This window comes from Monodelphis domestica, chromosome 2 (assembly GCF_027887165.1).
Source record: "Monodelphis domestica isolate mMonDom1 chromosome 2, mMonDom1.pri, whole genome shotgun sequence".
NCBI classification, from domain to species: Eukaryota; Metazoa; Chordata; class Mammalia; order Didelphimorphia; family Didelphidae; genus Monodelphis; species Monodelphis domestica.
This window is the reverse complement of record NC_077228.1, coordinates 68,824,420-68,836,472: the sequence shown is the minus strand read 5'-3', so window position 1 is coordinate 68,836,472 and position 12,053 is coordinate 68,824,420. Positions and strand designations below refer to the sequence as shown.

The 12,053-nt window shown below is 38.5% G+C and overlaps 1 protein-coding gene across 1 annotated transcript in view; it reads right to left on the bottom strand.

The window, feature by feature from the left end:
* Positions 1–2,938: 2,938 nt before the first annotated feature.
* The window catches only part of KLHL20 (kelch like family member 20), an 81,988-nt gene continuing 72,873 nt past the window's right edge, over positions 2,939–12,053 (bottom strand). Inside the window, exons 11-12 of the mRNA XM_007480796.3 lie at positions 9,186–9,292; positions 2,939–4,759 (exon numbers count right to left, since the gene is read on the bottom strand). Coding sequence (XP_007480858.2) covers positions 4,675–4,759; positions 9,186–9,292 — 192 coding nt within the window. The 3' untranslated portion in view covers positions 2,939–4,674. The remainder of the gene's footprint in view (positions 4,760–9,185; positions 9,293–12,053) is intronic.

Genomic DNA, 12,053 nt, shown 5'->3' with positions numbered 1-12,053 from the left:
GAAAATGCCAAGTCAAGTCACTCAATCCTAGAGTTATAAATGAAGGGGGGACGATTCGATTTGGGTCTCTTGATCTCAAGCCCAGCACTTCCACCACAGCATGGTGCCTTTCCTGATTCCTTTTCATGGGAATGTTTACTTGCTGCTTTTAAAAGACTAGACGTTTTTGTCCATCATCCATTAAATTCTCTAAGACTTTACACTCAGCCATATTAAAACCTAAGGCAAAGAGGTAGGCAAATGCACCCTAAGTCGTCCTGGCATTTGAAAACTCAGCAGCTCCCTCAGCACGCTGGTTAACACATTTTATTTTTTAAGCCTCACCTTCTAAGAATCAATACTATTAATTCTCAATAAGCAAACAGGGCATTAGTTTTCTTCTATATCACTTTTATTTATTTTAATATAAAAGCCTTCACCTTTCGTCTTGGAATCAATACTATGTACTGGTTCCAAGGCAGAAGAGCGGTAAGGGCCATGGGGGTCAAGTGACTTGCTCAGGGTCACACACCTCCGTGCTCTTCATTAGGCTTCACAGGAAGTCGTGTCAGGACGCCCAAACACACGCAACTTTAAACAGCTACAAATTCCTTTGAATGACTACAATGAGATGCTCTGAATACAAGCTTTGTGCAAAGGGAAGTGAAGCATGCGTGTCACAGGCTTCTTTGGCACTTTGGTGACGGAAGTGGACAGACCCATCATCATGTTTTTAAGGGAATGACAATTTAAAATTAAATCATATAAAATTTGATAGGAATAAAACACAAGAAGTACCCAGCACGGAAAAGGAAGATGGGATTTTTTTCACATCCAAATTCAAAGAGCCTTTGCAATCCTTCCGGGCAGATCTCGGGAGAAGGACCCAGCCCAGCTTTAAATGCTGTCTGACTTCTGGACAGAAAAGGGAGAGCTGCCTATTTTCTGAGGTGCAAAAAAGGACTGAAAAAAAAATGGAAGGGGGGGGGCAGCTGGGTAGCTCAGTGGATTGAGAGCCAGGCCTAGAGATGGGAGGTCCTGGGTTCAAATCTGGCCTCAGACACTTCCCAGCTGTGTGACCCTGGGCAAGTCACTTGACCCCCATTGCCTAGCCCTTGCCACTCTTCTGCCTTGCAGCCAATACACAGTACTGACTCCAAGACAGAAGGTAAGGGTTAAAAAAAAAATGGAAGGGGAACCGCAGGGCAGAGCATCTAAGAGTTTGCCAAAGATTTGATTTCATAGTAATTGCTGGCATTTATAGAGCACTTGTAGAGAGGATGGAGAGGCGCCTTACCTACATGGGCCGGCTGACGGGATCCTCCCAGGGACTCCCGAGGGAGGGGCTGTTGTTATCCCTCTTTTCCGGGGGGTGGGGGGGTGGGGGGGGCTTCTCGAGTCTTAGCCAGGAGTCAAAATCTGATCTAGCGACACCCTCTTCTTCCACATTTGGGTGAATTCCTACCTTCCAGACTCAGGTGTTGGGCCGAAGCCATTCTGAAAACCCTTCTGCAACACGGAGTTGTCTGGGGTCGGGCCACATCCCAGCAGCTGCGACAGGGGCTCTCCCGGGCCGTTCCTGCAGTGGAGGTGCTCCCACCTTTCTTCTGCCTCTCCCACCCCATAATTTTCAAGCTTCCTCCACTTCTCTCCCACTTTTTCCTCTTGGTCAAACAGACCTTTAACAAGTTCCCCCTCTTTCCCTCCATCCACGGCCTTCTTAGCATCACAGCTGACCACGGCCATTTCACAACCTTTAAGTAAGCTTTAGGCAAACTTTGTGGGGGCAGCAAGAGGCAGGGAGGTCACGTCCTCCCCCCCCTCCCCCAGTAACATGGTTGTGGTTGAGAGAATGTCATTATGAACAAGTAGATTACAGGCGGATACACAGTACCACATTTCATCTTAAAACAACCCTCACCTTCCTTCTTAGAATCAATACTGTGTATCGGTTCTAAGGCAGAAGGGCAATAAGGGCTAGGCAATGGGGCAAGTGACTTGCCCAGGGTCACCCAGCTAGGAACACATTTGAACCCAGGACCTCCCGTCTCTAGGCCTGGCTCTCAATCATGAAGTCATCTGGCTGCCCCTACATTTCATCTTTTTAAAGAGGCAACTTTGCCTCTTTGCCAGTTTCCTGTTATACCTGGGAATAAACATACACAAAAAACCAGGCTGGCTTTGGGACATGTTTTACACACATACACGGTACCCACTGTTTTGTGGAATGATGGCTAAAACAAATTTCAAAACGAACCACCACCATAATTAAAAAAGAAAGAAAATGCACGTCCACAGACAAAATCTATGGCCAGGCTGGGCGGAAGACTTGGTGACTTAGTCTGACACATTAGCTGGAGCCGGTTCATTGCTCTGAAAGCTTTGTGGCACTTTCCTGGTTCTGGATCCTGTGACGTGTTTCTCCCTGAAACTGGGGGAATCTCTCCTCGGCCTGGGGAGCCCCAACATTTAACAACCTGGGGACCTCAGGCCTCTCCTCTTACTAGGTGTGGTATCAAGAGGGCCGGGCAGTCCTGGGTCTTTTGCTACCAGATGCTGTGAGTGAATACATGATGCATCCTAGAAGGAAAAGCCCTTCAGTTTGAAGTCATGGGAAAATATTTCCTGTTAATCAACACTCTATAGTTTAATGAAAACAAGGGGCGCATGCATGCTGTTGTGGTATCTGGCTCCCAACAAGCTTTCAAGTTATAATCCTTTTCTGAACTTCGACATGGGAAGATATTAATGTTAGATCTACACCTATGTTAAACCATAGGAATAAGCTTCCTAATTTTGGCTGGCATCTTTATGATTTCTTTAAAGTTAAATTATTCATATTCAAACTGTAAGGGCTTTATGTTCATTAAATATTTATTTGGTTCTGTAAAATAAATAATCAAGTAGTCATTGGACAGTTGTAGTGTTCATTAAACCAAAAAAAAGAACAAACACTAAACAGCATTAAAGAAATTTATTAAGGTAAACACTATTTTTTTGTAACAAGTTACTCATGCTAGAAAAAGCATAAATGATACATGTAAACAACTGTTTACCAAATACTTTTTTTCTTGTAAAGGTGCAAATGATTTTCGAATGTAAACACAAGAATTGCCAACCATTTTTGTTGAGGGAAAAAGGGATGGTCATTCACTTTTGTTGTCATCATGGAAGTCTTTTTCCAAGACTTTTGGATCAAGCACATGAATAAGGAAACAAGGAAAAACCCCAGAAGATCGGAGGATTTTTCATCATTGTTCTTCCTTCTCAGTAACCTTACATGCTTAGCTCTTCACCAGTGAGGATGAAGACAACGGAGTGTAGCTTTACACAACAAACAAGATATTGTTAGTCCGAAGCCTCAAATGGTTTTTGCTCACTAACATGTATTCTGATACATGAACTGCAGAATCCCGTCTCTTTGCAGGCAGGCCTCAGCCTCTCCAGGCCTGCGCACCAAGTGTAAGGACTCGCATAATAGTGTTCACTGATGGGGAGACACCAACTCTCCCTGCTGGTCCATGGTAGCGATAAGGAAACAGAAAGCAAAGTTGCTTCGGTCTGCAATGCTTTTGAGCAAGAACTCTTGCAGAGTTGCAGATGATTCTGCGGGGTTCTCCAGGCAGTATGGGAGGGTCCCTTACTGGCTTTTTAGAGGCACTGAGCAGAGCTCTAGTTCTAGCAGAAAAACCTAGGAGGAACATTGTTTTAAAAAGACTGTAATAAAAGCAGTCAATGAACACGTTCACATAGGAAAACAAGAATCAAATTGTCACTGAAGAAAACTGCAGCATTTGAGACTAGACTTCTTTTATTGACTTAGCATTCCTTTTTTACTTCTAGTGTTTAAAAATGAGATAAGAGTTCTGCTTTTTATTTTTTTCTAAAAGACTTTTAAGTCATGTGGAGCTTTAGATCAGAAAGGCTGACTACTTAACGTATTTTGGATAACTTTTTTGTAACTGGTAATCCTTAGGAGCTGATCTGCCATACAGTTTTGGAACTGGAATACCCAGAAACTAGGTTATATGCAGTCTTACCCCACAAATGAGCATTTTTCAAGGTCAATCATTTTAAAATAACAAATATGGGTTTTGATGTTTAAATCCCTCCCCGCCCCTCACTTTTTGGTGATAAGTACAAATAAAACTATGCAACAAATAAAAAAAAATCTTCTGCATATTGTCAAAAACTTTTGTGCAAAGATGGCATCTTGTAAGTCAAGCACTTTTTTTTCTGAAGTTTTCTGTAAATAAGGCAAAAAGCAATGTTTTCAGTATCACTTGCCACTTTTGCCTACTCCACACTAGAGTTTCATCTATGTGGGAAACCATTTCATTTCATCTTGGAAGAGGCAACTTGTTCCCTTTGCCAGACTCCCAACACACCTTTTGGTTCTGGGGTCTGCTTACTGGAGTGCTCTGAAGGTTTTTTGCTCAAAAAGCATATAGATATTTAAAAAATTAAAACATAAGCGAAGCTTCAACATGTTGGGAAGAGTCCAGCCAATGTAGTTTCCAACAGCTGCTCTTTCAGAAAAGTCACTGGATTTCTATTTCCATATTGAGGCACCGGCAAAAGAATAAAATTTGATCTGTTTTCAAGAACCTCACACAGTTCCAAAGTCATTGAGTCTTTCCACTAGACACATAGGCATATATGTGAATGAGAACCACGGGGCTTCCTCACAGACGCTTACCATATATGAGACTCACAATGTGTCATTTTAATCACACCTACACCACCCCCTAGTCGACGATAATTCATACCACCATATAACCTGCAAAGAAAGAAAAAAAGAGTCAGATTTTCTAATAGTTCAGTCTCTGTTTACAAACTAGCCACTATAAAATGAGCACAAGATAACAAATCAATAAAAATATACATATTGAGTATCCATATAAACTTCTCTGGTGTGGAGTACCTTAAGTTAAAAATGTAAAACAAAATATGGCAAGGTGTAGCTTTGGGGCTTCCTTTATCCAAATTCCATTAAAAAAAATCATTAATCTACTACTTGGCCAATGAGCAAAATTAATGTTGGACTATATTATTGATGGCCAATATTTCTGTGTGAATCCATTCATTTCTCCAAACTCCAGCCTCTGAAGGTATGGTAATTACTTCCAGATCCCATCTTGGTCCTCCCTCCCTAAGGCATTTACCTAGGAAGGGAGGCCAACTCTTAGTTTATCCAAAAATAAAATGCTATCTCTTAAGTGCTAGAAAGGGAGCCTAGCTCTAGGGAAGCAGAGATCTAAGCCCACTTCCTCATTAAAATATCCACCTGTCAGGTCAATCAGAAGAAAAGTACACTGCAGTATAAAACCGTCAGCTTTCTGTTCCAAGTTTATAGATCACATGCTCCTGTTAATAAATGATATTAGATTATAGCTACGCTCTTTGTGGTGGCAAAAAATTGGAAAACGAGGGGATGCCCTTCAATTGGGGAATGGCTGAACAAATTGTGGTATATGTTGGTGATGGAATACTATTGTGCTAAAAGGAATAATAAAGTGGAGAAGTTCCATGGAGACTGGAACAACCTCCAGGAAGTGATGCAGAGCGAGAGGAGCAGAACCAGGAGAACATTGTACACAGAGACTGATACATTGTGGTATAATCGAACGTAATGGACTTCTCTACTAATAACAATGCAATGATCCAGGATAATTCTTAGGGACTTATGAGAAAGAATGCTATCCACATCCAGAGGAAGAACTGTGGGAGTAGAAACGTAGAAGAAAAACAACTGCGTGGTCAAATGGTTCAATGGAGATATGATTGGGGATGTAGACTCTAAATGATCACCCTAGTGCAAACATCAACAGTATGGAAATGAGTCTGGATCAATGACACATGTAAAACCCTGTGGAATTTCATGTCGGCTACAGGAGGGCTTTTGGGGGAAGAGGAGGGAAAGAACATAAATCATGGAATCATGGAAAAATATTCTTAATTAATTAAATAAAATTTTCTAAACTAAGAAAATCAAATGATATTAGACTTGGAGAAATGGTTTCATTTTATTTATTGGTTAAAATCCAGGTGCTGCAGTCAACATGCATTTATTGTCTGCCATATAACAGACACTCTATTAGGCAATGGAAATATAAAATCAAAAGTGAAACAGAACAAAGACCTCTAAATGATTAAAAAAAAATCCAAGCCTGAGGTGGGCATTCATTCATTGCTGGGAGTGTTCAAGTAAAATCAAATACAACAGAACCTTTTGGAATTTATAAAGGAATCTGATTCCTGAGACAGGATGGTATCCTGAAAGAGGCTTGTCCAGAATACCAGAAGTAACAGCAATTCATCTGTCAAGGTCACACATCCTAAGGAATCGATGGACAGTGAATCAGTCAGGGGCCTTGAGGCCAAGCTGCACAAAGACCAACTCAAGAAACTGAAGCTATTTAGCCTGGAGGAGAAAAATCTCCAGGGAACATGGGCTCAATCTTCAAGCACCTGAGGGGATGTCATGTATTAAAGGAAGATGTATTAACAATGTCCTCAGAAACAGGGGAGTCAAAGGGTGAAAGCTAGGAGGCAAAAGAGCTAGCTTTGATTGAATAAAAAACTGAGAGCTATTCAACAGAAAAAGGGACTGCTTCATCAGGGATCATTAAGGGAAGGCTAGATAACTGTTGGTTGGAAGATGCTGTGGAGATTTAAGATCCTCCCCATTTCTAAGTTTCTGTGACAGACTACATCATTATTAGTCATTTAGGTTTGCTGGCCATCTAGCAACTCAACCTAAGGAGGGGAAGACCAACAAACCATATTTTAGGTCTGTGAGATTAAAATTAAAAGTGCAAAGGTTCCACAAAGTACGCAATATTACAAGTATGCTAAATTCCAAGCAGATTCACTTTCTTTTTTCCTCTTAATCTGAAATATGAAAATGGATGTTTCTAACATTTACAATTTAGGAAAGAAACATGGCCTCCATTAGGTGTCCTTTTCCATCTTCCAAACTGACTAGTCTATTTTTTTTTTTTTGTAGAAGAGATTTTGAGTGATGAAAAAAGGAAGCAGTGGTGGAGAGAACTGGAAGAATTAAGAGAATGATGAGGGCAAAATTCTCCTGGGTTCAGTGTAGAAAGGCTGACCCTAGGAACATCAGTAGAAACACAGTGCTGTTCTAGTAAGAACTTCTGAAGACCTGGTAAGAGCAGTCAACTTAGTAGCAAAAAGTGTATCTTTCAGCACTCTTTTTCTTCTCACTTTCTTCAACCAGATCCTGTGGCCCACATAGTACCTGGCATGTGTGTGTGTGTGTGTGCGCGCGTGCATGTGCGCACACACGCTCAATAAATTCACTGAATGAGTGAGTGAATGAATTTCTGCCTCTTTAAATGATATAACCAAAAAATTAATAAGATCCCTGTTCCTGATGAAAACCTAAAGAACCAATAAGAAGGAAATAATGTCTATAGCAGCAGTTTTTGTATCAGTACAGTATGTTGACTATTTCTTTGGGTATCTAGTAATACCTGGTTGTGTGTGTGTGTGTGTGTGTGTGTGTGTGTGTGTGTGTGTGTGTGTGTGTGTGTGTGTGTGTGTGTGAGTGAGAGTGTGAGATTTACATTTCAAGGCTAAGTAATAAGCAGGCTAAATTAAACCAAATCCCTACCAAAGAAACACATTTTGGAAGTCCTTCCCAAAATAGTTTAGCCCAGTGTTAAAAGAATGGGAGGAAGTATTCAATATAAATAAACTCTAGAAAACAAATGGTAATTATAAAAATTCATTCCAGCCCTACATATGACACTATATTTTCTACTTGATTATCTAAATAAATAAGTTTCCTACAAAGATTAAAACAACCTGCCAATTAATACAGGACTAAAGCAGCCAGTCTAAAGCAGCTTCAGTTGAAAGAGTGGTATTTCTTGTAAATAATTCTCCAAACTTGCTCAGTTTTCAAGTGATCCAGGAAAAAGAGTGCAGTATAAAATCTAGATGACTTCTAAGGTTCCTTCAAGCATTAAATTCTATGATCTGTTGATATCTAAACTTTGCTATTACAGAGAGGACAGAGTCTAAAACAGAAAAGAATGCAGTTCTTTAGAGATTACAAAATACATTTATGATAAGTATTTCCAAAAATCAGATAGGACCTCTCAGATGATCCTAAAGTCTTTCACAAACCTTATTTGGGAATATGTAGGGGAAGCTAAGTATGGCAGAAAGAACACTATGTCAAAGGATGGATTCAAACATTGGCTCTGAAACTTACTAGGTACTCATCTTGGGCAAGTCACTTCTCTTAAACCTCAGTTTTCTCATCTAAAAAATGGAGTGGTATTCTACTGACCTCATGGATTTAAAGTGCTTTAGAAACATTGAAGGGCTCCTTTTTTACATATGTAGAAACTCAGCTGCACAAAAGATGACAGAATTAAATGGTAGAATGAATGGAAAAATTTGGTTAACTTCCCAAATAGTCCTTTATCTAATATTTCCTTCAAAAAACCTCAAAGCCATAAATGAAAAGAAATACCTCACAGTAAGGAAAAGCAAATCACTTAACCTTATGTCTTCATTTCCCCATCTGTAAAAACAGAGTACTGGGCAGGGGATTCAGGAGACTTGATTTCTATATTCCCAAATCTACTATTTATTTTTATCAGAAGTAATTTAATCTCTGCATCTCAGTTTCTTCATCTATAAAATAAGCAAGTTGGATTAGAGGGTTTCATAGCTCTAAGATAATAATTCTATGAATATACAGTAAAATTGTTATCAGAACTGATTTTATTATATGTAAAATTTGTCTAAATTCTTTGGCACAATGGCATCATATCGATTCAAGGAAATATGAATATTGCAATTAACAACTCTGGATTATCCTTAAAGTTCTTTTTGGGATCAGTTACATTACAAGGGAGCAAATACCTGAAGATCCAATGGCCAGAATTTTATTACTCTATCAAACATTTTCCTATTTGGGAGGGAGGATCTATAAAGTTAAGAATGATACAAAGATATGAGTAATTTTAGAGTTGAACTAAGTACAAAAGATTAAAGCTGATCACTTAAAATTTAAAAAGGGATTCAAGTCAAATCAAATTGCTACATTACTAGTCTCTTTCCAATTTATGATTATTCTGAATCCCATGTTCTCTCTCATTCTTAATATAAAGGCCAAATTTTCTGTAAATGAAAGAGGTGATTTTTCAGAACAGCTTAAAGATTACCTCCATGTATTAGCATCAGGATCAAAGACTTCAATTGTCTTCAAATAAGTGGTACCATCAAAACCGCCTACTGCCATAAGCTGTCCATTCACTACTGCAAGGCCAACCTAGAAGGCAAAAATATAAAATCTAATCAGGAGATAGGAAGCTACAGCAAATTTTAGATAAGTCTCTTTCATTAAAAGAACAATTCCCCAACCCTCAAAAACCCAAACTACTTAAATCATGATAAAATGAGATAATATATGAAAAACTACTTTGAAAGGCTGAAGGGGTTATAAAAACATCAGCTTTATATTTATCATTGTTAATTAGTGTTCAAATAAGAGGCACCAGTAGAAAGTAGCTTGGCCTCTAAATCAGTAAGACTTGGGTTCAAGTCTTGCCTCTGATATGTATGTACTCTCATGTGACCACTGTTAAATCACTTAGTTTCACCATCATGAAATTCTCAAAAACTATAAATTGTAGTACAGTTATATTGGTGTAGGAAATTTCTTGGACTAAAAAAATATTGCTTAAATCCATTTGCGTGGGAACACTAATACACTTTTGGTGGAAATGTGAACTGATCCAACCATTTTAGAGAGCAATTTGGAATTATGCCCAGAGAGTTAAAAAACTATATAGACCCTTAGATCCAGTATTGCAGGGTCTGTTTCCCAAGATCAGGGAAAAAGGAAAAGAGCTTTTAGTTTCCAAGATATTTATAGCAGCTCTCTTCATATTGGCAAAGAACTGGAAATTGAGGGGAGGTCTCCATCAATTGGGGAATGGCTGGAAAGACTGAGGTATGTGATTGTGATGGAATACTCCTGCACTATAAGATGAGCAAGTTAAATTTTTAAAAACTTAGGAAGATCTACATGAAGTAATGAAGAACAAAATGAGTAGAACCAAGAGAACATTAGATATAGTACAGAATTAATATCTGAAGAATAACCTGTGAGCGTTCTCCTACAGAAGATGAACTGAACAATAGAAACAAAAGACACTGTATATACATATCTTTTTGTTGGGTGATACCTTCTATGGTACAGGGAAGGGAAGGTGGGGCAAAGGAAATACCTAGAAATAAATTATGGTAAATACATTTTTAAGAAAGAAAAGAAATTTATTTGAATCCTTCTACCCACATGCATTCATTTTTGGTTAAATTATATATATATACACATATATATATAAAAGGAAATGGGTAAGTCAGCATAACTATTGTTAAATTACTAAATTTACAAAATTAGATTGATTTTTAATAAATAGATTCTAAAACATTCATTAATATTCAGATAGAAGAAAAGAATTTAATATAAGACTATTTAAGAAACTCATTCATAGATATCAAAAGAAACATCTGGCGAATGGCAACTAGGATGGTAAAAGGCTTGAGTTTATGCTATCTAAGGCCTGGCTAAGGAAATTGGGAACATTTTGTTTGTTATAATAAGGCCAATTTAGATTTAAGTAAAGAAAAAATCAGCTATCCAAAAATGAAATCAGTTGACTCAGCAGGCCCTCCATCATTGGTGCTGCTCTACAAGTAGAGGATGGATGACCACTTGTTAGGTCAGCCATAGGAAAGAATTCTTTTTGGGGTATGGGTTAGATTAGATGATCATTAAGAATAGTTTCAATTTTCAAATTCTGTGGATTTAACCTAAAAGACTGTTCACCAGTTGTAGGGAATATGAGTCTATATCTCCACTCTAATTATTGGAATGCTTTTGTCATGCTAATATTTTGGCTCACTTGTACAGACTCACCCTGGCTTAAAACAACCTTTCCTTTCTTTAGGTAGTCTTTTCTTTTCCCTGCTCAGGCTACTCAGGAGCTCACCAGCAGCCTTTCTGGTCAATGCCCCCTCCTCCCCATGGCTAGGCAATGGCCTTCTATTCCTACTCTTCTGAGGCACTCTTTTAGGCCCACTTTCCCTTATTTCCTGAGGCTGTTATTGTTCCTGCAAGGAAAACACCTGAATTTAGGCCTTTTCATCTACTCTAAGTGCTAAGCTCTCCATTTGTGTTATTTCCTTTCATTAGAATATGAAAAGTAGAGAGAGTAGAGTACTGTTTTCTTCTCTTTACATCTCCATATAGTAAACAATAAATGAGTGTTTATTCATTCATTTACTGGTGACTTCATCAACTTCCATGAATTAAATGATCATTTCTAGGCTGATGGCTCCTAATTCTACATATATAACCCTAGCCTTCCTCTTGACTTCTGAGCATGCATTACCAATTGTGAACTGGACATTTGGAGACATTTCAAACTCAACATGATCCAGACAGAACTCATTGTCTTTTCTCCAAACTGCTCTATTTCTGTCAAGAGCACCACCATCCCTCCAGTTTCCTAGGTTCACAACCTTTGGCATCTTCATCAACTCCTAATCTTCACTTCACATATTGCTTTTTAGCACAAGTTGCAAACTCTTGAAAAGAACATTTTAAAAAAGTTTATCTAATTTAACTTTCTTGGTTACAGAGGAAAGAGAATTGTTGGTTGTAGAGTCAAACAATTTGAGTTAAAATTTTTAAAAAATCTACTGATATTTAATTTTCCTACCATTTATATGTAAAAACAGTTTTAAAAATTAGTTTTAAAAATGTTAAGTTCCAAATTCTCTCTATCTCCTTTTTCTTTTCCCCTCCCTGAGATAAAGCAATATGAAAAAGATTTAACATGTACAATCACTTAAAACATTTTTCCATATTAGTCATTCTGTGGAAAACTTGAACAACCCCCCCCCCCCCCCCCCCATGAAGAAAGTGAATTCTAGTACGCTTCAGTCTGCATTTAGACTCCATCAGTTCTTTCTCTGGAAGTGGATGGCATTTTTTTAGCCTGTGTCCTTATGGACTTTTAGAT